At 41.9% G+C, this 24,180-nt stretch overlaps 1 protein-coding gene across 4 annotated transcripts in view; it reads right to left on the reverse strand.

Annotated features, from left to right (window-relative positions):
* Nucleotides 1-783: 783 nt before the first annotated feature.
* Nucleotides 784-24,180, reverse strand: part of LOC134504539 (ligand of Numb protein X 2-like) — a 44,615-nt gene continuing 21,218 nt past the window's right edge. For all 4 annotated transcript variants that reach the window (XM_063313802.1, XM_063313801.1, XM_063313803.1 and 1 more), the window contains 8 exons: nucleotides 19,275-19,501; nucleotides 16,245-16,441; nucleotides 15,279-15,647; nucleotides 11,004-11,177; nucleotides 8,717-8,891; nucleotides 8,326-8,554; nucleotides 4,154-4,312; nucleotides 784-3,440 (listed from right to left, as the gene is read on the reverse strand). In XM_063313802.1, the coding sequence (XP_063169872.1) occupies nucleotides 3,305-3,440; nucleotides 4,154-4,312; nucleotides 8,326-8,554; nucleotides 8,717-8,891; nucleotides 11,004-11,177; nucleotides 15,279-15,647; nucleotides 16,245-16,441; nucleotides 19,275-19,501 (1,666 nt within the window). In that variant the 3' untranslated portion in view covers nucleotides 784-3,304. The remainder of the gene's footprint in view (nucleotides 3,441-4,153; nucleotides 4,313-8,325; nucleotides 8,555-8,716; nucleotides 8,892-11,003; nucleotides 11,178-15,278; nucleotides 15,648-16,244; nucleotides 16,442-19,274; nucleotides 19,502-24,180) is intronic.

Below are 24,180 nucleotides of genomic sequence, written 5' to 3' on the forward strand. Positions count from 1 at the left end.
ATCCGCCTGACGGGGTGAGCTCCCGTTGCTAGTCCCAGCTCCTGCCAACCTAGCAGTTCGAAAACATGCCAATGTGAGTCGATTAATAGGTACCACTTCGCAGGCAGGTAATGGCATTCTGTGTAGTCATGCCGGCCACATGACCACGGAAGTGTCTTCGGACAAACGCCGGCTCTTCGGCTTTGAAACGGAGATGAGCACCGCCCCCTAGAGTCGGACACGGCTGGACTTCATGTCAAGGGAAATCTTTACCTTTACCCATCCTTTTTACAGCTATTGCAAGAGACACTCTCTCAAAGACTTTGCTGCCTTCAGAGATGACTGTGTTTGTTTATACAGTGTTATGGCTGGTAAAGCTGCCATTTAGCATAGAATGTTTTAATATGAAAGTTGCTATGGACCCAATCTATATTTGTCAATTCAAAGATCTTGTAAGATTAAAAACCCAACATCTGATCACACTGAAGGAGAAGGGTTGGCCTAGCCCTGCCTTCTCCCTCCAAAAGTAAGTAGCTACCTGAAATATTTTTTTTAAGTAGGCGTTTAAAAGAGCAGGCCATGATGCTTTACAATTGGGGAGTAATTCAGATGCTGAGAGATCAAGAATTCTAGGAAGGGATGCACTCTCCCTGACACCACAGTTGAGGCAAGAATGTGCATCCAGTTTGCAGGAGGTCAGTCTTCCTTGCAGAATGGCAGAATGGCCTACCAGTGATCAGAAGGTATGATGAAAGTAGTCTGTGGAAGTGGATCTGGTCAGAACAGAAAACCCAAATATCTTCATAACTTCAGAATAATTTATAAATGTATCAGAGCAATGACAAAGTCTCTACAAGTTTCAACAAATTCTTTGGTGCAAAGTAATACAGTAGCTACTAGATTTCCTGCTGATTGCTGAAGGCACATTGAAATAAGACAATACAATGAAATGAAAATGCACACCCCCTTCATTTGAAAAAAGGTCTGATACCCTTTTACAGCTATTGCAAGAGACACACTTTACAGAGGTCACACACGACTCAAACGTGAAGACAGAAGTCATTATTCTTATCAGTAAATTAGGCAGATGTAACTACCAATATCCTTTAAAAGCACATCTGAATGCAGACCTTAACTTTCAGGCATATGCTTTGACAAGTACATATTTAAGTGTAGCACACATACGGCTAATCTCATGAAATTGACATTTGCACCACTGAATCAACATCCTTAAATGTAGCATTAGTACCTACTTGCCAGATTAAAATGAGGCAACAAAGTCCAAGCATGAATCAGATTTAAGCATAAATCAGTTTTACAAGTCCTTTTGTTTATTTGCTATTTCACACAGCCTATGTGAATATTAAGCCCTGTACTTTTGTCAGCCTGACTTGCTCTTCAGTTGAAATAAGGCTCCAACTGAAAGGCACACCAGAACTTCCAGAAAGTGGAAGTCCCATGTTCCTGGGGGAAGCAGGAATGTGGGAGCAGTATCCACCTGCAAGTTGTTTCCTGAGATGTGTGAACCTAACTTCCCACCTGCATGCTCTCTTGAGAGGAAGTGAGAGAAGCACATTGTAGAGGGTTGCAGTGTTTCAGCAGTCTTAAAATTTCTGTGCAAATCAAGGTCTTAGAAATCCCTTTTAACTGGAGGTAGCAGGCCGTATTATTTTCCTAATTATGACAAACTAGTAAGTTCTGTAACTTATTTCACAACCACACAACATTTGCAAACAGGCTACTGGATCACTTCGTAGATCATGGAACAATAGAAAGCAGGTTTTTGAACCAGTGAAATAAATGTACCCTTAGAAAACAGCTATTATGGCTATTTAAGGAAGGAGAGATTACTTTTACAAAAAGAAACTATCTTCAAATATCGGCATATGCGTGCGTACACATATATGCAAGAAAACAGATTTAGCAAATGCTTCCTTAGGCGCAGTTTTTGCTACCTTTCTGTACAATAGGCTGGGCTGCTGATTTTTTTAATCTGCCATACAACTGTTCACAGGACAAAGTCTCTGCCATGGAAAAAAGGAAGGACAAACGTACTCGGCAAGCAATCACAAGGATGCTCAATTAGTTAAAGGATATGACTGATCTAAAAAAACAGAAACCATTACAGGAATTGGGTAAAAGGAAAACAGCAGAGGGAGGTGGGTTTTGACTGCTTTCTGAGCTGGGTAAGGTTGGTATGCTGATCACCTGTTCATCTCCCTTCCCTATTTCCAGGAAGACCACAACTAGAGAACACGGTGGCAGCTGGAGGTCTGCAAATTTCTCTGTGCAGGGGGAGAAAGCACTTCGAAGGGCAGCGTGGCTAGATGGCTTTATTTCCTCCAAACTCCTTTCTTTGGCCGTTTTAATAAGATGCTGTGATCAGAAGTTAACCCAGCCAGGATGATGGTCATAATGGGTTTGTTGGGATGGAAATGAGCAGGAAGAGAACTTCTCAAGCCACTGTGGGGGGAATTGGGCAACTGGCCCTGTTCTAAAAGCCTTCATTGTCTGCAGGGACACAGTAGCCACCTATTTAATTTATATCAAGTGGCCGATCTCTCCCTTTTAGGAGAGTTCTTCCAGAACAGCTCTTCCAGAGGTCGTTCTTGTCCTCTCTAACTTGGGAAATAAGTGACAGGAGAGAGAGCCTGGAAAGGGGCTCAGTGGAGAAGGAACTTTCTTCTTCTGGGCTTCCAGACCGCCTTCTCAAAAACAAGTCCTGAAGTCGAACAAGGCTGCTAAGTGTCCAGCCACAAGCTTTACATTGGAAATAACACATTGAATCAAGGCTGAAAAATCAGATTGAGCAAGAGGCACAAATATACCTACACAATGGGATTAACACTCCCATGCCACCTCCTTTGCAAGGCATCAGTATCTAAATGATTCACTCCCTGTAATTATTAGTATCTTGAACGTGGCTACTTCAGTCAACTAATAGCCGAGATGACTGTATTAAAGGCCATAAATCACTTTAGAGTTTCAGCTTGCTGTTGTTTAGCTCAGCAGGTTTAAAAGAGGAATTCAGGAGCAGCAGGCTGTGGCTCAGAGTTTCCCTGTTCAACACGCGTCGTGATGACAAAAATAACCATAAAATGAGACACCGCCAACTGCTTATCAGAGTACAGTTTTAACTTACCAGGTGGATGGATCTAAAATCAGACTCCAACAACAAGCTGCATTTGCCTTTTCCATGGGAAACCGGCCCCTTGGAGGAAGCCCGTCTGAGGCCAGCTCAGCCTTTCCTTGGTCGGTCCGCTCCAAACAGCGAAAGGCACCACCGAAGGCATTCCCAGTTCAGCATCCTGTTACAGCTGGCACCTTACACGAGGCTGCCAGGCCAAGAGACCACTGTTAGGGTCACCCTGTTCCGTTGTTCCTTCAGCATTGGAATCAGTTCGCTGTTGCTCATGCCCATGGCCGACACTCCGTTGACTGCCACAATTTCGTCCCCACACCTAGTGAGGGAAGAGGAAACACTGCAGTTACGATAACATGCTCAGTGTGTTGCTCACGGTGACCTGAACAGCAGCTGAAACCTGCACCGTGTTAAATACCGCGTAACAAAACAAACAATAAAAATCCAGCCCAAAAGGTTTTCACGCCAACTGGCACATAACTCCCCATCGCAAAAGAGTTTACTATGGGTGAGCTCTAAAGATGGCATCTGCTGTATCTCTCGATAAATTGCGGCCTTGCTTCTTACATGCTGCACTGCAAGTCGTTCTTTCTGCATCTTTTTAGGAAAGGGAGAGAGAGAACCACACTTCTTTTCCAGGCGTTTGCCACCAAGTCGCACATACAAACCTCACCTCCAGGTCCTGCTCTTAGAGACAGAGGCATCCTAACTCTTTGCATGCTCTAGGGAAATCTTAAAGCAAGAGGAAACTTCCTTTTTCCAAGTCAATCCTGACTTCTGGCGGTTGCCTAGACTAGCCCCCGCAGTTTTCTCGGCAACATTTTCCAGAATGTGACAGTGGCTTGCCCTTGCCCTTGCCCTCTCTTTCCCGGGGCTGAGAGGGGGGCTGGCCCAAGGTCACCCGGCTGGCTTTGTGCCTAAGGCAGGACTGGAACTCGCGGTCTCCCGGTTTCCAGCCTGGCGCCTTTAACCACTACACCAAGCTGACTCTCAAACAGAAAACCAAAACAGCAGGAGCAAGAACGCACGTACTTCAGCCGTCTATCCCAGAAGGCAGGTGTTCCAGGCACAATGGTTTTAATGAAGAATGGCTGGTTTCCTTTGCTTTCTTCAAATCCACCCACTATGCTGAATCCCCAGCTCTCAGAGTTGCTCTTATGCAAGACAATATCTTGACAGCAGTGGAGGTGACTGAAAAAGAAAACAAACACTTTGCTTTTCTGGGTAGAACAGCCCGGTGAAGTTACCTTTTACCTTTCAGCAGGGAGAAGGAAGAAGTATTACAGGGACAGAATAACCTAGGGAGGAATGCCAGGCCTGTATTACAATTGCAACTCTTGAAATAAACACATCGCTACCATTAGTGCTCTTGCCTGAGAATCACATCTCGGCTTTCCGAGGGATTGTGCCTTTAGAAACAACCACAGCTAGGACTAATGCAAACACAGTGCTCACCTACACGCTGTGACCGGGTTCCCATGCTGCCCGAAACCAGGATCCCCCAACCTGGCTCTCCTCCAGCTGTGCAGACTTCAGTTCCTCAGAACTCCCCATGATCACTGCTCCCATCCAATTCTGGGAGCTGATACGGACAACTGGGGGGAGCTCTTTCTCTGTAAAGCCTTTCTCTGAAAACAAGCCAACACCGTTTCCCACACCCCATGCCCTTGTACCGTGGCTGAGTGCCAGCTCAGAGGCTGCACTGGATCCAGCATGGCACACCACAGCCGCACTGGTGACAATCATTTTAAAGTGAAACAGAAAGCCAATAAATGTAAAAGGCACAGGCAAGACAACTATATTCCAAGAATCAGTGCTGCTGCTTTAACATTCGACCGACCGACTGCGTAAACCCCACAGGGTAGCACAGACCAACAAGCAAGGTGTAGATTGGGGAGGGGGGAGAGAAACAGGATCAGATCATAAGTGCTGCTGCTGTAATGAAACAGAGGCTGCTTCTCTCTGTGTGCCTCCAAAATTACTGCCTGAGTTCATACCCAAGTGGGCACAGGGGAAGGAAGAAATGGCAGAGCTGTCAAATAACATAAGCTAGGACAGAGGTCCTTAACCAGAAGTCCACAGATGGGTTTCACGAGGTCCATGAACTTGGATGACTCTCAAAAGGGTTCAGAGCTCCCGATCTAGGAGAACAGAGCAGTAACACAACACAGACTAAATGAAAGGAATTCCACAGCCCCATAATGTGACAATTTTTTCTCATCCCTTGGATTTATGCAGTTGGTTGGTCTAATGTCAATAGTCAATAGTCCTCCCATGAAGAGAAATCAGTGGTCTTTTAAACTGAGATACTACAAGGCAAATATAAGAAGAGTTGACTGTTTTGGTTGCAATATCCATTTTAGCTTAACTTAGCCAATCAAACCACATTAGGGCTTAGCCGAGGGTGCGAACTCAACTGGAGTTCTTAAGTGAAATTAACTAGCTGTACAGGATCAGCTTTCAGAAAAGAACCTCACCGCTGTCTTCAGAATCCAGCACTGGTACTTTTCTATATTCAAAATTCAGCAGATGCAACATCAAATAAAACTTAAAATGCCAGCCTCAGCCTTCTGATGAGACACATTTGGTATTTGAAACCGCCCAGAGTCCCCTGATCGGAGATGGGCGGGGACAAACTGAATGAATGAATAAATAAATATTTAGTGATAATTTATCACTATACGCTTTGTATGCAAGTCTCATTCCACATAAGTAGGGTGGTATCACAGATCACTGCTCATTATGGATAGAGAAGAACAGCTACTAACCAGATTTTGTCATTACACCCAGAAGCAACCTGAATTTCTGTAGGTTTTTAAGGGAATATTTTGTCTGTTTAAACCACAAAAATTGCCCCACTCTCAAAAAGGTTTCTGCTGCTAAGACAAAGTGGCTCAATACAATTCTACTCATGTTTTAATCTTGATTCAGAACTCAAACCCTACCTGGTCACCCAGAATGTGCAACAGGCAGAAAACCAGGACTTCTGCCCACTCCCACTTGCAGTTTACCCTTTCACCTTCCTGATCTGACACCAGTCTTCTTCCTTACCCACACAACGTATCCCTAGTCCATGAGTGAAACAGCCGTAAGTTGTCATTAGATAAACTAGGATTCTCTCCACTCAGCCAACAGCATCCCACTACAGCTTCAAGCTGTCTAAAATCGGTAATGCTTTACCATCCGTTATCTTGGAGGTGAAGACAGGTGATTCGTTGTAGTCATGACCACACAAGCATATGCCTTTTTAATAAAAATGTGTTAGTCCAAAAAACTGGTACTGGGCTCCTTTGGATTTTTTGCTAACACATTCCCTAAAACCCTTTCAGACTTATCACCTCATCCCCTAATTTAGAAATAAACTTCTTTGCATCCTCCTAGCAAAGCAGAAGAAACTTTCGCTGTTTTATTTGGGGAAGAAATTTGTGTGTATTAACAGCTTATTTCTTTATTGTATTTTACTAGGCTTCTGTGCTGCTCCAATTGATACCAGCTCTGAACAGTATCAGACTGCCACTGTTTTACTTGGGGAATGAGATTGTTGTGGCTGATCACACAGTCAGACTGGATTTGGCATTTTTGTTCACCTATCGAGTCCTTCCCAAGGACCTGGGATAGGCAGACGTTGTTTGATGGTGTTAAAGGTATCGCAGAAGGATGGAAGCTGTTCCAAGCAAAGCTGACTTTTTCAGTTGACCAAGGGCGATTCTGTAAATGCTGATGGTGTTCAAGGGGTGCTCCAGATGTTTTAGGGTCACACCAAAGACGCCTATTACTGTTGGTGCTATCTTTGCTTTCTTTTGCCACAGTCGTCCTAATTCTATTTGCAGGTCTTTGTATTTTGTGATTTTCTCCAGTTTTTTCTCTTCTCTTCTGCTGTCTCCAGGTATTGTGATGTCTACCATCCAGACTTTTTTTGTCTTTCTTATTAACTATTGTTAAGTCTGGGGTGTTGTGCGGCAGGTGATTATTACTATTAATATTTTTACCCCACCTTTTTTATACATACAGTATATCTGTGCAATTCTGCATTAACAGTACTCTGAAATAGTGTCTCTGGAGACCTTGATGCAGATGCAGCAGCTCTATTTATCCATCTATACTTTCATACCGTCATGCTCCATAAGGACTCAAGGCAGTGCACAATTAAGCAGAACACAACAGATAAACAACCAACATAATAATTCACTGACCGAATCACAATGTCAACACTACAGTTAAAACTAATATAAATAGGCACCCAGTGACCTGTTGCCGACCCTCAAACAGCCTTCTGAACAATTTCGTGTTCAAGGGCCAGACAGTTCTGCAGATATCCCAGGTAACACTCACTGCAGTGTCCAGAAAGTAATAAGGGATGTCAAACTGGCCTTCTGTAGCTTATTTTCCAGTTTCCCTGTGTTTGTCAGCTTCAGTCACTATCATACAAACACCCACCCACCCCACCACAGAAAGGTGGCTGTCCAGCAGAGAGTCAGGCTCAGTTGTTCCATTCCATGGGCTTTACTTGCTCATGCAATTAGCCAAGGCCCATCTCCTTCCTCCAAGACCATGTCTGTCCTGATGACTTCCCATGTTTCATTATTTCACATTATGTCAACTTGGAAGATGCCTAAGTGGGGTTTGGAAGGAGGGGCAGACAAGCCAACCCAGAGAAGACCAGGCAGAACCCTCCCCAATTCTATTGCAATGCCCCAATGGGTGGGATGTTTTTCTTCCTGCCTATAGACCCAATAAAAAGGGGCACAAGGAAAGCCACAGGAGAAAACCAATCACCTTGCCTGTAACAACCAGCCCTCTCACAAATCAGGTTCATGGAATATAGCAGGAACTTGGAATAAAAGGAAAAAAGGACAGGAAGAGGATTAACAAAGCCAGTGTTTTGTGTGGATCCAAGGAAGGGTGCACAGGGCTTAAGCACAACGGTGGGCAAAGGCCTTTAGAGCTGCATGTCTGTCTTTTCAATCCTCTCAATTTTAGAACTTGATTGTGCATTTGAGGCAGAGGGATGGCTCTAAATGACAGTTTTTCGATTCAAGCATAACCTGTGGGTTTAACTCCAGGGACATTTTAGGAACACTTTCCGGCATGACTTTTGAAAGGCAAAGTGAAGAAGAGTACCCTAAAGCATTACACAGTTCTGTTGATCAGGCTAATAATTATCAGGAACGTTCCCGCTGCCGACACCAAACTGGCAAACTTACCTTGGCAATCCAAGCCACGTGAGCCAGAGAGGAGACCAGCCTGCCCAGCTGAGCCCGTTTTCCCTGCTGTCAAATGTCTCAGCACCTTCAGATGCCTTATCTGGGATTACAACTTCAAGCACTTTCAGTACCACTGTCTGCAATGCTGCGTTTGATTTCAGAGCAGAGACGGCTTCGTTATAATTCAGATGAGTCAAATCAATATTGTTGATACTCAAAAGTATATCTCCTGTGATGGAAATCAGAAGGAAACAGATTATAACATTTTTGGTACAAAATGTAGCTTCCTAGTTCAACTCATTATAATCTTAGCAAATTCATGAAGGCATCATTCCCTATGTCAGTGGTAGCTTAATCACCAAATTAAAAAAAAGGGGGGGGGGTATCCTACCTTTCTTAATTCTCCCATCCCTGAAGAGGCATCCAACAGGCTGGACACTGGTTACATAAATAGGGAGTCTGGCTTTAATATCTCTTCCACCTCCTATGGTTATTCCCAGAGATTCTTTGGGGTCCTTCTTTATGGTAACTACCTTCTCCTGGCTGAAGTATCCTTGAGGGAGTGCCTAAAAGTTCAGAGGAGGAGAGGGAAGAAAGACAATAACCTATATATTAAATGTACAGTAATTAATGTTAATTAATTGCATGAAGTTGTTTAGATGCATATCCTAAGCCAGCATAATACATCAGACTGAAACAGCTCATTTTCATATTTTCATTTCCAAGATGGCATTCCTTTTTTGCCAAGGGATGGGTGATACCGTGGAAACATCCAGAGGAGATATACAGCGATTAAAAACTAAGAAGACATTTCTCATGAGAAATTCTAAAATGTTTGGTTTGAAGAAAGGAAAAAAGAGGCGTGTTTAAATGAAACACAGAAATATTTACACTGTGACAACTTTCAGAGTCGAAACCCATTTTTCAGGTTTGAATTCCTAGGTAGTAGGTTAAATGTCTTTTCTGGATGGTTCCTGTTCAACCTCCCCCCACCCCAAGCCTGTTTTTCCAAATGTGTCTCCAAAAGAATTTCAGGTAAAAGTGTACCCACCTCGGATTCTCTTCTGCAAATACCATCTCCCCCTTAACTTCAATTATCATGAATAACTAAAATTGTGTATTCAAAACACCTTTACCGTGTGCAAATGTTATTATCTCTCAGTTCTTGTGTATTCTAGTCTTAACTACATGCCTATTTTCTATTAAAGGGCGAAATAGTCAGCTTCTTTCCTGAAGCTGAAGGTGAACAGGATGTGAGTCAGAAAGGCATCCTTGGTAGAAAACATGTCGGCTCACCTTTTGCAGCTTGCAAAATGTTCCTGAATATAATTAAGTGCCGTGGTTGAAAATGATTTCAAAAAGTTCATTTATGCTTTTGTATGGTGCACCAGTTAACTGAACTATTTCTGCAATGTACACAATGTTTGCAGTGGCCTGTTTTTATTCATACTTCAAGCAGGGACATATTAATAACTACTCAATGCAGATTTAAGATGAACTCTCAATAATGGTAAGGTGGGAAATGTCACATTCTTTTGCAGCAGGCAGAAGCCCCATCATCCGCAACGGAGTTTGGACCCCGATGAGTCCCAAGCGAAGTGTGCAGATCCCTACCAATTACGACAATTTAGCAACCCCCTGCTTTAACAACAATACCCTTGCTTGCTCCATGTCAGCCTGCCTTTACCTGACCCCATCCTGTGAAATCAGTGTTTCCCAGCCTGAAGCAGACCTTGATGATGATGCCAGAACAGGCCTTCTCACGAACAGCACTTCCGCTGTTGACTTCCTTTCCCCAAACCAACACAGGTTCAGTTAACACCCTCCCCTTCTTTTTTCCCCCTCATTCTACTCTGCCTTTACTTACTTTTACAGAGAGTCATTAAAACAACTTCTCTTTTAGCAGAGAAGCTGTTTTAATGACTGGGCACTGTATACCATTTTCATTTTATTCTCATCGCATTCTTGTGTTTTTACCCAGAAGCCTCCATGTGGGCCCTTATAAGTGGCAAGGGGAGAGAGGTTGTCAAGTCGATTTACAATAAAATTAGAGCAGCGAGTCACTATTACTAGCTCCGTGTCATGTGCTCTTCTCTCACCCACTGTCATCAATTCCCTACACTGTACAACTCCAAAGTTCCTCTGAAGTTACACAGAACAGCACACCCCTTTGCCAGGCTGAGAGCTGCCCATGATCAAAGGCTGCATTCCAAAAAGAGAAAGCAGAGCCAAGGCAAAAATTAAATTTCATCTCATTTCATTTCTGTTTACATTAAATATAGCTAATATAATTACTCTCGCACAATGTATTTAATTGATCCCACCCCAGTCACAATTTAAAAGTTAAGACTCTTGGAACAGTTGTTTCTAAACAGGTTTCTAAAGGCTGGGCGTCAGGCTCTTGAGGTGTGTGTGCAACTCTGGGGGCTGAGATTCTTCCCCTCGACTAGAAAGGCACTTTTTGCATCCTGGAACAATCCAGATGCTTGACATTTAGCAGACAGTAAAGGTGTTCATCTTAACAATGCAGGTTAAACATAGTTCCATAGAAAGATCTTTAACCAGTTGTGTCATACAGTTTCTTCACATGGTTTGGTGCTATTTTCATAACCATCTTTGTTCAAGGAGTGAAGAAATCAAGTCAATGTCCAAACCAAAACTGACTTAACGATCAATACCTTCTGGTAGTTGGATTTTCGCCGGTAGTGATTGTGTTCGGGTCTCCTGTGACTGTGCATGGGGCTTCCCCCGTTGCTGCTGCTGACGTTGGGGGTGCTGCCATCCTCGCCAGCCTCCAAGAGCGGCATGCCAGACTGGCGGAGGACCACAAAGCTGACCCGGGCTTCGCTACTCTGCCAGGAGAAGTCACAAAAAAGGAGAAGCTTAGAAGAGAAATATTCCAACATCTTTAGCATCCGAGTTCATGCAATCACAGGCTTTCAAGGACCCTCCTGGGTCTCTGGAAAAATGAGAAGTGTGCTTCCATTAAGTGTTTGTTTTAAATGCATATTTCATTTTTTAACACTGAAATATCTTTATGACAGCCTTAGGAACAGAAAATTCAATATACAGCAAATGTGTGTATCAGATAGAGAGATACAGATATAAACACAGAGACCTAAAATAACTGAAATAAAAGTAGTAACTTAGTGAACAACTAGTCATTACCACAGTCAGTATACAACTGTGGGATATTATTATGACATGCGCATGTTATAAAACGACAGCAGTTTCTGTTTTAGTGGCATACAAAAGCTTTGGATCCAAAATTTAGTGAGAGAACATGAAATCTACATGAAAAGGCCAAGAAGGAATTCCTGAAAATGCACCCCCTCTCCCCCACCCCAAAAAGAAGCCTCTCTCATAACAGGAAGGATAAAGATTTCTATACACACCCAGAAAAACCAAATACAGTCAGGGCAGACAACTTTCTAATGCATTACCTTTATAATGCATAACCCTGAAATGTTGGTGCAAAGTCTTCGACTGGCTCTTAACCCAGCTCAAGTGAATACTTAAACTGTGGCCTAAATTAAATGCTCATTTACTAATGCAATTATTCTAAAACCTGTTGATAATCACACTATGGCAGAGTTTTGTTTGTTTGCATCAATACAATCCAGTCATCGTGATTTGTAAACCACAGGATAAGGCTTAGCGTTTGCATATCCCACCAATTATGGTTTACACAATAGAATATGAGTCAGTATAACATGCACGCCAGACTGTCAGCAGAGTCTCTCTTGGTGTTGTCAGAAAGAAAGACAGGGGATTAGTTACCCATTATCTTGATCACCAGGTGGAATTCTTTAGAAACAATGCATCTTTTCTTCCCCTGCTATTTGTCAACGGCATCCAAAGAAATAGGCAACTGGTTTCATATAAGCAAGAGACATTCCATTGCATTTTGAGATACCTGGCTCTGTCTCACTCCGGATATTTACACTTTTTCAATCTAAAATGGAATTTTTGCCCTCAAATGAGGAACTATTTTCCTGTCCTAATCACACGTTCATCTCAAAACTAATTGGAATTTTAAAAAATAAAAAGGATACAGTACAGCCAAGTGGTGTTTTTCTAGTGTTAGCTCAAGAGATCACTTAAGTCATGAGGGCAACTTTTAATAAAATCTACAAAACTCTTCCAGTAGGATTCAGTGCAAGTCAGACAAGAATTTTCAGTCTAAAATTTCAGATGCAAAGATATTTCATTCCGTCATCTCATGAAGAGGTATCTTGCAATAGGAATTTTGCTAGACAGCATTCCTGCATATATACGTTTAGTACAGTGCTTTACCAAGTACGTTCTTAGGCTTTCCAGTCAGTCTTAAATTCAGAGGAGTATTAATAGATTGTTTACTATACTTTTATTTTTCATACTGATGTGACTGATACTCTCAGTCGCTCATGCCCTGGTAACCTTCCAAATGGACTACTGTAATCCGCTCAACACGGGGCTGCCCTTGAAGGGTATCCAGAAGCTTCAGCTGGGGCAAAATGCAGTGGTGCAGGCAGTTACGTGCGCTCCTGGAACTGCACATGTTGCACCTCTGATCTGTGAGCTGCACTGCTTGCCAGTTTCCTCCCGGGTGCAATTCAAGGTGCTGGTGATGACCTATAAAACCCCACATGGCATGGGGCCGGGTTACCTGAGGGACTGCCTCTCCCTGTTACATCTACTCATCCTATCAGATCGGGCAGGAGGGGCATGTGGTGGGACCCCTCAGCCAAGGAGCCCTTTTGGCAGGATCGAGGAGAGCCAACTGTGCCCTCTAGAACACCATTCGCCTCAAGGTGAAACTGGCCCACCCCTATTGGCCTTCTTGAAACTCACCAGGCTGGAAGTGTGGAGTCCCTTAAATGTTTGTGCCACATGCACGGCACTCTCCCGTAGTTTGTGTTATTATAGTTTTAACTGTTTTTAATTGTATTTTTAATGGGTTTTAATGGGTTTTTTTTTCTTTTTAACTGTGTGCAGCACCCAGAGTCACAAGCATGAGATGGGCAGCTACATAAATTTAATAAACAAATAAATAAATTGCTTGGTACATAAATATTTGCTCTAACTCCTTGCATTGGTGTTTCAGTTGTATGTGTGTTTCTTCACGTTTGCTCCATAAAATCTGGCACGGCCCAATTCTTTCCTATTCTACCAATAATTATTTTCTGTTCAGTTTAAATGAACAACAATCGACAGCAAAATGCCTGCTCTATGTTTTTCAATCCAAGGCCTATAAAATTAATAGATTGCATGCCTATAAACCTTAGTGGATCTGATGGAAAATCCTTCGCGTTCAAAATAAATTGTGAGAAAATATCACAGCAGCAAAAAGAATTGGGAAGGAAAAAAAGCACACCCAGGTGCAAAATTGTGTGGAATGGAAAGTTCAGGGTAGGAAAGGCATCGAGAGCTAATACTTCATTGTAGATACAGGTAGTCCTCACTTAACGACCATAACTGAGACCTGAGTTTTGATTGCTAAGCGAAACAGCAACCAAAATTAAGCAAATCTGACCCAACTTTACAACTTTTTTTGGTGGCCATTAAGTGAATACCGCAGGTGTTAAGTGAACCACGTGGTTGTTAAGTAAATCATGCAGTTCCCTATAGATTTTGCCAGCCAAGAAGGTTGAAAATGGCAATCATGTGACCACAGGATGCTGAGATGGTCATAAATGCAAACTGGTTGCCAAGTGCCCAAATTGTGATCATGTGACCATGGGGATTCTGCAACGGTCGTTAAGCGCAAGGACCAGTTGTAAGTCGGTTTTTTCAGCACCATTATAAGTCTCAACCATTACTAAACGAATGGTTGTTAAGCGAGGACTGCCTGTAGTGAAGCCAAACCGTTTCCTTCCTCTCCTCTGCTGTGCAGGAGACAAGTAGCCAACCTTACAAGCCAGTTGCTGATAAATGGCACCACACTCTGATTTTGGGGTATCAAATGAAAATGGCAGACATTTATAACATAAAGACCTCACTCACAACCACAGAAGCATTTACCCGCAGTGAATAAAATCAGCGAAACGTATCAGGATCTCCCTCAGTCCAGGATGAATATATCCTAATACAAGCTAGCATGCAATGTGACCCCAAGCAATAAGAACCACACCATGCAAGTTCAAGAATGCTTCGTACTAAAGTGCAGAAAATGGAATTAAAGATGAGGTGAAGCCAAAATGATCATTTGAATGGGCTGCCTGCTTATCTGTAAGTAATAGTTCACTGCCTCCGGCAACAGCGGAACATGCGGTGGCAGAGAACCACAGAGACTACCTGAAAAGGTTATACACGACTCAAACGCCCGTCTCCACAAACTCACAAAGCTACACCCTCAGCTTACTTTCCCCAACTATCTTGCAAATTTAATCGATTATCCTGTTCTCTTCTTTCTCATCACAGATCCTCCCAATTTTACAGCTGAAATTTAAATCACATCAGAGCTCTGTTATTTATGCGTTTGAAAAAAAAAACACTTAGCGGCGTTTAAAAATAAAAATGTTTGGAAGCTATGAGACCTTGGTGCACGGGGAGAACTGGTTCCAGGCATTCCATGCCAAAATCAAAAAAACAAAGGTAAAAAAAGCCCAACCCTAGAGTACGATTTGCTTTGATCCATCTGTCTCTGAACGGGCAGGAAAACGAAGATGCACAAGGCAGTTACCTGACCTGATTACAGTAAGTGGCTCATCCTGGGGAGAGGCCACGTCCCCTCACTGGCACACATGCTCTGAATGCAGAAGGAGCCAAGTTTAGCCCCTAGCACTTTCTGCAGAAAGACCTCAGATTTCAAGGGTGAAAAAACGTATCTCTGGGCAGCTGCTGCAGTCCAGCGTAGACTATGCGATGGGGTATGGATCAACTGTCTGTCTCTCAACCCACGGGGGCTTCACACGACCAAAGCTTCTCTGGATTGAACTACCACACTCCAGACTGCTGCATTTCACACTTACCTGGATTATCTGTGCAGCTGCTTCAGGCGTTCCTTGACGTAGATCCTGGCCGTTTATAGAAAGGACCTTATCATTCTGACGCAATTTCCCATTTTTGGCTGCCAACCCTCCATCTAACAAGTCCAGAATAAAGATCCCAGGCTCATCTGTTTTTCTGATCAGTTTAATGCCAAGGGGTTCGGATCGGTCTCTTTTTACGAGGATAACATGGATCACTTCCTGGTTTACTACCGGGTTGGAATCCACTTGCCCTGTCCTGCCGGTAAACCCTTTCTCTTGGAGCACCAGAAGATGGAGCACATCGCAGGGTTGGCGCAGGAGCGAGATAGCTTGGCAGTGGGTCACGCTGCTAATGTTCACACCGTTCACCTTGGAGAAGGACAGAAACAACTGCTGGTCAGAATATGGTTTCCTAAAGGTCCTTCTACCACTAAGCCCGTCCGTCCTTTCTGTACTATGGAAAAGAAAATGAAAGAATGTAAGCACCACGGGAAGGAAATCCTACGAAGAAAGGTTTGATTTCTTCAGTAATTTGCGCTGACTTGCATAAATAAGGGCAAATAAAATAGGATTATTCTGAGATGTTACATATGCAGGTTGTAGCAGAAGTCATTCACAGAAGGCAGGAAAGTCACAAAAAACCCCTATCAAAATAGAAAAGGAGATGGACCAGGGGCAGCATTTTCGTTCTTCCTTAAAAATCAGGAAGAGTAAACCAGAAAAGTTACAAAATCTTGTTAATACACTGTTGTTCATTCAAAAAGCTAGGTGAGGCACTGCACAGCGTCCACACCTCCTACTTCCGTATCTATTTTATGCCTTCCACTTCTATCACTTGTCCTTGCTTTACAATCTTCCAAAGTTCAAGTTTGATGATCCTGCTAGCTTTTAACTCTGATTAAAATTTGCTACAGCCAATGATCAGCTGGTAATTTTACCATGAAAGTTTAATGATAGCAACCCTACCTCTAGGATATGGTCCCCGGGTGTTATTTTTCCATCTGCAGCCACCACAGAATCCTGAAATACCTCCTGCACAACGATGTTACCAAGAGGTGTATCTTTGCCACCAACTATACGCATACCAAGCTCCTCCTCAGGATCTTCTCGGTGGATTTCAATTGTATTTGTCTCTGCCAGAAGACTAGCTCTTTGAGGTAAATCTGACCAAGAGAAGTTGGAAAGTGCATGAGTGGAGATGAAGTCCCAGATTTTTAAAATTCTGCAGCAAATGTGAGCAACCTGCAACCACCCCGTCCTTTCTCACCATTGGTCCCTCAATCTCCAACTTGCTGAAAGTGGAATTTCGTATCTGGAGGGACAAAGACTGTCCTTCCTTGTGCTAGAAGCTATTACCCACTCCTGGAATAGCTTGACTTCAGGCTTCTGCTTTGGTAAAGCAAATTACTTTCAACCACTACCTCTGAGCCAGATATGCAAGTAAAATTATGCACTTCTGTTATTACAGATGAAAATTACAACACACAATTTTCATACTGAACAACGTAATTGCGCAGTCCTATTCCACCAATACAAGTTCAACCCTAACAGAAGGCATTTATTTATTTATGCAATAATTACAACTGTTTTTTTTTAGTTTTTTGGAAATCTACTGAAATTCATCCAGAGATCTCCACAAATCCCGATCTGCCTTCTGCCCAGCTACATTCAATCACAATTTCCCACGGATATAGAATTTTGTCTCTATTTCTTAAAATCCTTAAAAGGAACATAAAATAGAAAAAGAAGCCAAATATATTTCTAGTTTCTAAAGGCATTTTGCCTCCTTGTTTTATCAATGAGTATTAATTGTACAAGCACAGTCCACTTACAACAACTGCCCGTGGATGAAAGTTATGGGGATCAAATGAAAAGTAACGCCTCCAATGTAATACACTGCCAATAGATGGCAGTACTTATACAGGTAATCCTCACTTAACTACCACAATTGAGACAGGAATTTGGGTTGCTAAGTGATGTAGTCATTAAGCGAGACTGGACCCGATTTTATGACCACTTTTGCAGTGGTTGTTAAGCAAATCACATGGTTCCCTATTGATTTTGCTTATCAAAAGCCAGCTGGGAAGGTCAAAATAGCAATCACGTGACCAAGGGATGCTGCAGCCATCATAAATGCATGACGGTTGACAAGTGCCCAAATTGCGATCACAGTCGTAAGCCCTTTTCTTAAGCACGGTTATAACTCCAGATGGTTGCCAAATGAATGATTGTTAAGTGAGGACTGCCTGTATGCCAAAAGTGCTGACATGTTCTTTAGCATCTGTTCTTTCACTTCTGTTGGTGGAAAGTTGCTATGTGAAAAGGTTGTGTTGCTATTGTTCATGAAATGGAAGCCTGCAGTGAGTACTCATCAGTGTGCTTTAGGCAAAGCACTGTGATTGAATTTTTAACTGCCAAAGGAGTCCCTCCAATTGAAATTCACTACCACATACAGGCTGTTTATGGTGATGACTTCATTGACACGAGTATTGTGCATCACTGGGCCAAAAAATGCAAAGATGGTGAACTGGGAAGAGCTGATTTGTGTGATCAAGAACAAAGCAGTCGACCCATGACACCAACTGATGAGTCCACATGAGAAAGACTGATGAACTGATTAAGGTCAATCAACAGATCAGTCAAAAGGAAACTGCCATCAAGCCTGGCATTTCACAGGAATGTGTGGGTCATATTACTGATGTTCTTCAATATTGGAAGGTTTATGCAGGATGGATTCCTGACATGCTGATGGGTGAGATGAAAGCTTCAAAAGTTTAAATTTGCCAGCAATTGTTTTCATGCTATGAGAATGAAAGAAGGAATGAGAAGGAATTTCTTCACAGCACTGTGACAGCTGACAAAACATGGGCTCATCATTATGACCCAGAAACGAAGTGTCAATCCATAGAATAAAATTACAAAGCTTCATCTGTGGAAAGAAAGAAATAAACCCAGGCTTTGGGAGGAAAATTCATGGTTACAATTTTCTGGGATGCAGATGGTGTTACTCACACAGACTTCCCTGAACCTGGCACCACTATCAACTCAGACCAGTACATTGCAACACTTGAAATTTTGAGACAATGATTAAGTTCAGAATCACAAGAAGGAAATCTTGCTGCAACATGGCAACACTAGTCACACAATTCATGAACCACCTAAGAGGCAATTGAGAATTTGAATCTCACTATCTTATTCCATCCACCATACAGTCTAGACTTGACAAAATGCAACTTCCATCTTTTCCCAAAATGGAAAGAATAGCTTTGCTGGTATCTATTTTCCTCAGATAAAGAGGACAGTCAGGACCTGGTTGAAGAGACAAAGTTTGGAGTTCTTTTGTGACAGCTTTAAGAAGCTTGTCCATCATTGGGAGAAGCATGTAGCAAATGGTGATTATGTAGAGAAGTAAATACAGGTAACAAAAGAGCTCATTTCAAGGATTATTTTCCTGTTTCATTTATTAAAATATCCCTATTAAACTAAAGTTATGGAGGTGGAGGCATTGCTTTTCATTCGAAATAAGCGGCAACAGCATTCACACGGGGATGCATTTTTTATTTTTACTTTTCCTTTAAAAAGAAAACCTAAACCATGCATTCTGATTTTACTATTCATGCAGAAGTTTTCACGTCCATGAAAACTTTTATGGGCAGCTCTAATCCTTGACATTTCAAAAGCACCATCTATATACTCAGAATTTCAAGCAAATTCTCACAACCGTAAGAATTAGTAACTTGCTTTAAAAAGAGAAAAGGAGGAAAACCCAAACTAACGCCTTGGAAAGATAAGTCCTGCACCCTGTATCACATTCTGAGAACCCATAGAATTATAGGATAAACACAATTTTGTACATAAAAAATACAGTTTTGATGTTTTTCAGATCGGTGGACATTTCTACAGAGAAGAGGGAGCAGAAGACCTCAGTGTAATTTCTGCAAACTCGCTCACTGTCTGCAATGTACTCCTACACCAGCCTTAGCTTCTCAAGCCTACCTTCTTCACTCCCATCAAAGGCTGGGTTCACCAGCCCAGGATCTGGTATCTCGGGGGACAGGACAGCAGCTACGGAGCTTGCAGTCACTGAGGGTGACACTCCGTTTGACACCTCAGGATCTTTCACAGTCTTTGCTTCCAGCCTGGAAAGAGAATCTCCCTTCATCCTGGACTGAGGATTCCTCTTCCTTTCCAGACGTGCTTTGTATTTCTTGAAGCCAGGGCATCTGCATGAGATGGCAAAACAAATTCCCAAAAGAGTTCTATGTCTCTCTTATCACACCAAAAATTAGCCACCTGAAATATTTGTTGAGCTTGTGCCTGACTGGAGAGGGATGCCTTTCCACCATGCAAACTCTATTAAGAAGAGCAGTCAGATTAATAAATACAACAGGAAGTTCAGAGAGAAAGGCATTAAAACAGTTGCTAATGAAACTATCTTGTCTTTCAAATATACAGTATACCCCCCCCTCTCTCTATATATATGAATACATGAACATGAGAAAGGAAGAGAGGTAACAGACAAGAACCAAGCACATGGGCAGTTTACAGTTTTTGAATAGATGCTTCTTATGTGCCAGATTTCCTCAAGTCAGCTATATAAATGGTTAGAGATATCTTTACCTTACTTGATCCAAATACATTTTTCAAACTATCATATTCCTTCTAAAACTTCCAAGGACAAATAAAAGTGCACATTAATACTTCCAGAAACATCAGGAGTGTCCTAGTTTGGAATGAGTTGTCCCAGCTCAATGGAATGTCAAGATGAGGACCTTTACTGTCATTAAGCTTCCACTCATGTTAGTAGGGATATTGTTCTTTTGGGGAGTTGTAACAGTGCTGCTCACCTGGTCCAAATATGTGTTTAATCAATACACAGGTAACTTACAAGATATCTTAGGCTTTGTTAAATTTAAATTTTAAATTTAAGCAAACAGACTAGATCTATACAATTCTATAGTCATTTAAACTAAAAATTGACAAAGCAGCAACGGACTGCTTATATATATATATTTTTTTTTAAAAAATGCTTTTGTTCAGTAACTCCCTACATAAATTTCTCAATTCAATTTTTCCATACAAGTTTCCCTCCCCACCCATCCTTTCTTAATCAGTTTCAGTTTCTTCCCAAAATTAATAGGTAACTAAACAGAATGTCATACCATAGTCATTCTAAAACTTAAAACTTTTAGTTGAGTAATACGGACAGAATATGAATGACTCAAGAACATACATTAACTTCCTGCTAAGTTTACAGTATATGAAACCTAATAAGGTAAAAGGTTTCCCTTGACGTAAAGTCCAGTCGTGTCCGACTCTAGGGGGCGGTGCTCATCTCCGTTTCAAAGCCTTGGAGCCGGCGTTGTCCATAGGACACTTCCGGGTCATGTGGCCAGCATGACTCACGGAACGCCGTTACCTTCCCGCCGAAGCGGTACCAATTAATCTACTCACATTTGCATGTTTTCGAACTGCTTGGTGTGCAGGAGCTGGGACGAGCAACGGGAGCTCACCCCGCCGCGCGGTTTCGAACCGCCGACCTTCCGATCGGCAGCTCAGCGGTTTAACCCGCAGCGCCACCGCGTCCCCTCATGAAACCTAATAGGACTATAAAATATTGTTAATTGTCTGGGATGTAAAGAGAAGAGTCCTGCTGGCCTAGCATCTAGTTTCCAACACCAGTCTCTTTGACAGACATGCAGTAGTTGGTACTATTAGACTTTCTTCTACTGTAGCACAAAAAGAAATGTAAAGCGAAGTGCAAAACTCGTATTTTTTCCTTTGAATAAAATAACTGTGATGTTGGAAAATTTATATTTTTTTTCCTATGAATAATCTGGATTTGACTTCTTAAATAAAAAATATTGTGCAGACTCCTCAATGATGTACTTAATATTCTTAGACAATACTAGCAAAGACCCTCAAGAATAGCTGAGGATTGCATTCTCTACTGAAAGCGAACCTCATTTCAGAAGAGGGACCAACATCTGGATTGCATATGTTCATTTGAGATCCTAATTCAGCATTCCTGTTCACAGCCAAAATATGGGTTAAAATCTTCCACAGATATTTCCATCATATTTACTCAGTTCGGAAAAGTCAATAAGCCAGGAATTTAGACTTCCCTCTCACCCCTTTCCCACTCTTTCTATTTAAACTATATAGGAATGGTAAAAGAAACTGTAATTTGTGCTGAGGGAAGACCACTCTACAAATCCATGCTTGGCATCCAATCCTCCACATTCTGATTCAATACATGATCTTTTGCAACAGCAAAAAGTTTACAGACCAGTTGAGGGATGATCATTCTTGGATCAGTTTAGAAATGACAATGACTCATTAAATAAAATAGCTAATAAGAGATAATATGTACAATTGTCAAATAAGAATCCAGACTTTGAATTTTTGTACCTATTTTGGAACACAGTTTTAACACTGGTTTTGGTATTATAACATGAATACTTAATATACGCAAACATTTATTAATTGTTAGAAACATGCAATTTGAGAGTTGTTCATATTATATACGACTTTTGTTTCTAAAAATAATGCTTACCCTACTCAAAATCTAACCTTCTTCTCAACAAAGCTGCCAGTGATAGTTCAGAAAAGTATCCACTTGCTACAGTATCTATAAATATTACACAAATATACACACAAGTCCTATACTATAAACGTGTCCAAACAGATTTGTGCAGTACTGGTATCACGCTGGTATCTCTATAATTTCAATCTGTTAAACTTCAGGGTAAAAATTTATTTTTGTCTGGGTTCAGTAATATGGGAGAGGATGGATGTGTTTTAATGGGCACATCCCTGGACAAAACATTCTGTTACATGCAACGCCAGGATGAACAGCTTTAAACCAATTAAAATCTTAAATTATACATTGTGCTTATAAATCACTAAGAAAAAAATGTTTATTGGATTATATCAAACTTCCTGTTTTGGAAACAGGCACGTTAACTTTTGGCCTTTTAGTATTAGCTTAAACCAAACCTCATAAATCCTAGGAATTGAACTCCCAAGTCCACGCAACCTACTGCCTTAAATATGCCCACTAAAGGGCACGCAGCTCACAAAATCAATTACTCGTTTACGTAAGTGTGTTTGACCTAGTCATTTTTCTTTGGTTGGGTAGAAGAGGAAAGACAACGATCACTTTTCTCTCAATTAGCTGCAACCTCTGCAGTTGCAGAAATCCTCCCTGTCTAGCGTTTCAGCTGGATGTCACAGTATGGTGCAAACCACAGTCCTACCTTTGAACTTGCAAAACCTCTTACAACCCTTAGAAGTCTGAAAAGGATTCTGTCAACAAGATGCAAGAGTTTACAATGTCAAACACTTATGTCTGTTTTCATGCTAACATTATAGTAAAATATTGGATGATATAACAAAAGTATCACTCATGTTGAACTAGCTGCTCTTCCTGAGTAGGTGCTTGTAGGTGCACCTGTGTTTTTCAACTAAAGCATCTTATTTTTGAGGTTACCACAGAGTTCTCTAAAACCCTCCAGTGCCGTAAGACAGCTTTCCTCATCCATGGATATGTTAATGTTTAATTTGAAAATGCAAAATTTTGGGGTAGCATGATAAAAGCAGCTGTTTTAACAAATATGGTCTAGCCACATGGGCCTTATGCAGACATAAACACGGTCTGTGGATTGTAATTAGCTCTGAATTACCTTTTCCTTTCTTACCAGCATTACAATTTATCTTTTATTTGCTAATATTTATTATTATTACATCAACCAGACTACCCCAAATTCAAAACTTGTGACATTACTTGGCTTACAAGGGGAATACGGTTCAAATTAATCACTGGTTCTGGATATTTAACATAAAAAGATGCTTAAAACACTAGGAAGTAAACAGGGGGAAGGAGAGATACAGTCAGGACCAGAAATATTGGACCAAGGATAACTGTTTTGGCATTTGGCCTCTGTACACCACCACACTGAAGTTGAAAGGAAACACACCCAGATGGGAGCAAAGTCAGGACTTTCAGCTGTCATTCAAGGGGGTTGACAAAAGTGGGGCACTAACCATTCAGGAAGTACAGCCAGAGGCATACACACACACCCATTGTTGGTAGCTCATAAGCAATGGAACGAATGGCTGACAAGCAGCTGCATGGCCAGGTGTGGCCTGTTTCCTGGGTACCCCATGACCAATCAAGCAGATAAAAGGCCTGGAGGTGGTTCCGAATGTTACATTTGCATTTGGTAGCTGTTCACTGGAACTCTCAACATGAGGTCTAAAGAGGTTCCATGCAAGTGAAGGAGGCCATCATTAGGCTGAGAAAACAAAATAAACCCATCAGAGAGATACCAAAAACATTGGGAGTAGCCAATACAACAGTTTGGAACATCCTGAAAAAGAAGGAATTAACTGGCAAGCTCAGCAACAGCAAAAGTCCTGGGAGACCATGGAAGACAACTAAAGTGGATGACCGCAGAATTCTGCTCATGGTGAACAGGAACCCTTTCACAACATCTAGCCAGGTCAAGAACACTCTTGAGGAGGTAGGCATGTCATTGTCAACATCTACAGTCAAGAGACGGCTTTATGAATGTAAATATAGAGGCTTTGCAACTAGGTGCAAACCACTGGTAAAGCTCAAGAACAGAAAGGCCAGATTAGATTTTGCCAGCAAACACCTAAAAAGCCTGCTCAGTTCTGGAATAAGATTCTTTGGACTGATGAAACCAAGATTAACTTGCACCAGAATGACGGGAAGAGAAAAGTATGGAGAAGGAAAGGAACAGCTCATGATCCAAAGTATACCACATCATCTGTCAAACATGGTGGAGGCAGTGTTATTGCATGGGCATGTATGGCTGCCAATGGAACCGGGTCACTGGTGTTTCTTGATGACCTGACTGCTGATAAAAGCAGCAGG

The sequence above is a fragment of the Candoia aspera genome, chromosome 12 (genome assembly GCF_035149785.1).
Source record: "Candoia aspera isolate rCanAsp1 chromosome 12, rCanAsp1.hap2, whole genome shotgun sequence".
Taxonomy (NCBI): domain Eukaryota; kingdom Metazoa; phylum Chordata; class Lepidosauria; order Squamata; family Boidae; genus Candoia; species Candoia aspera.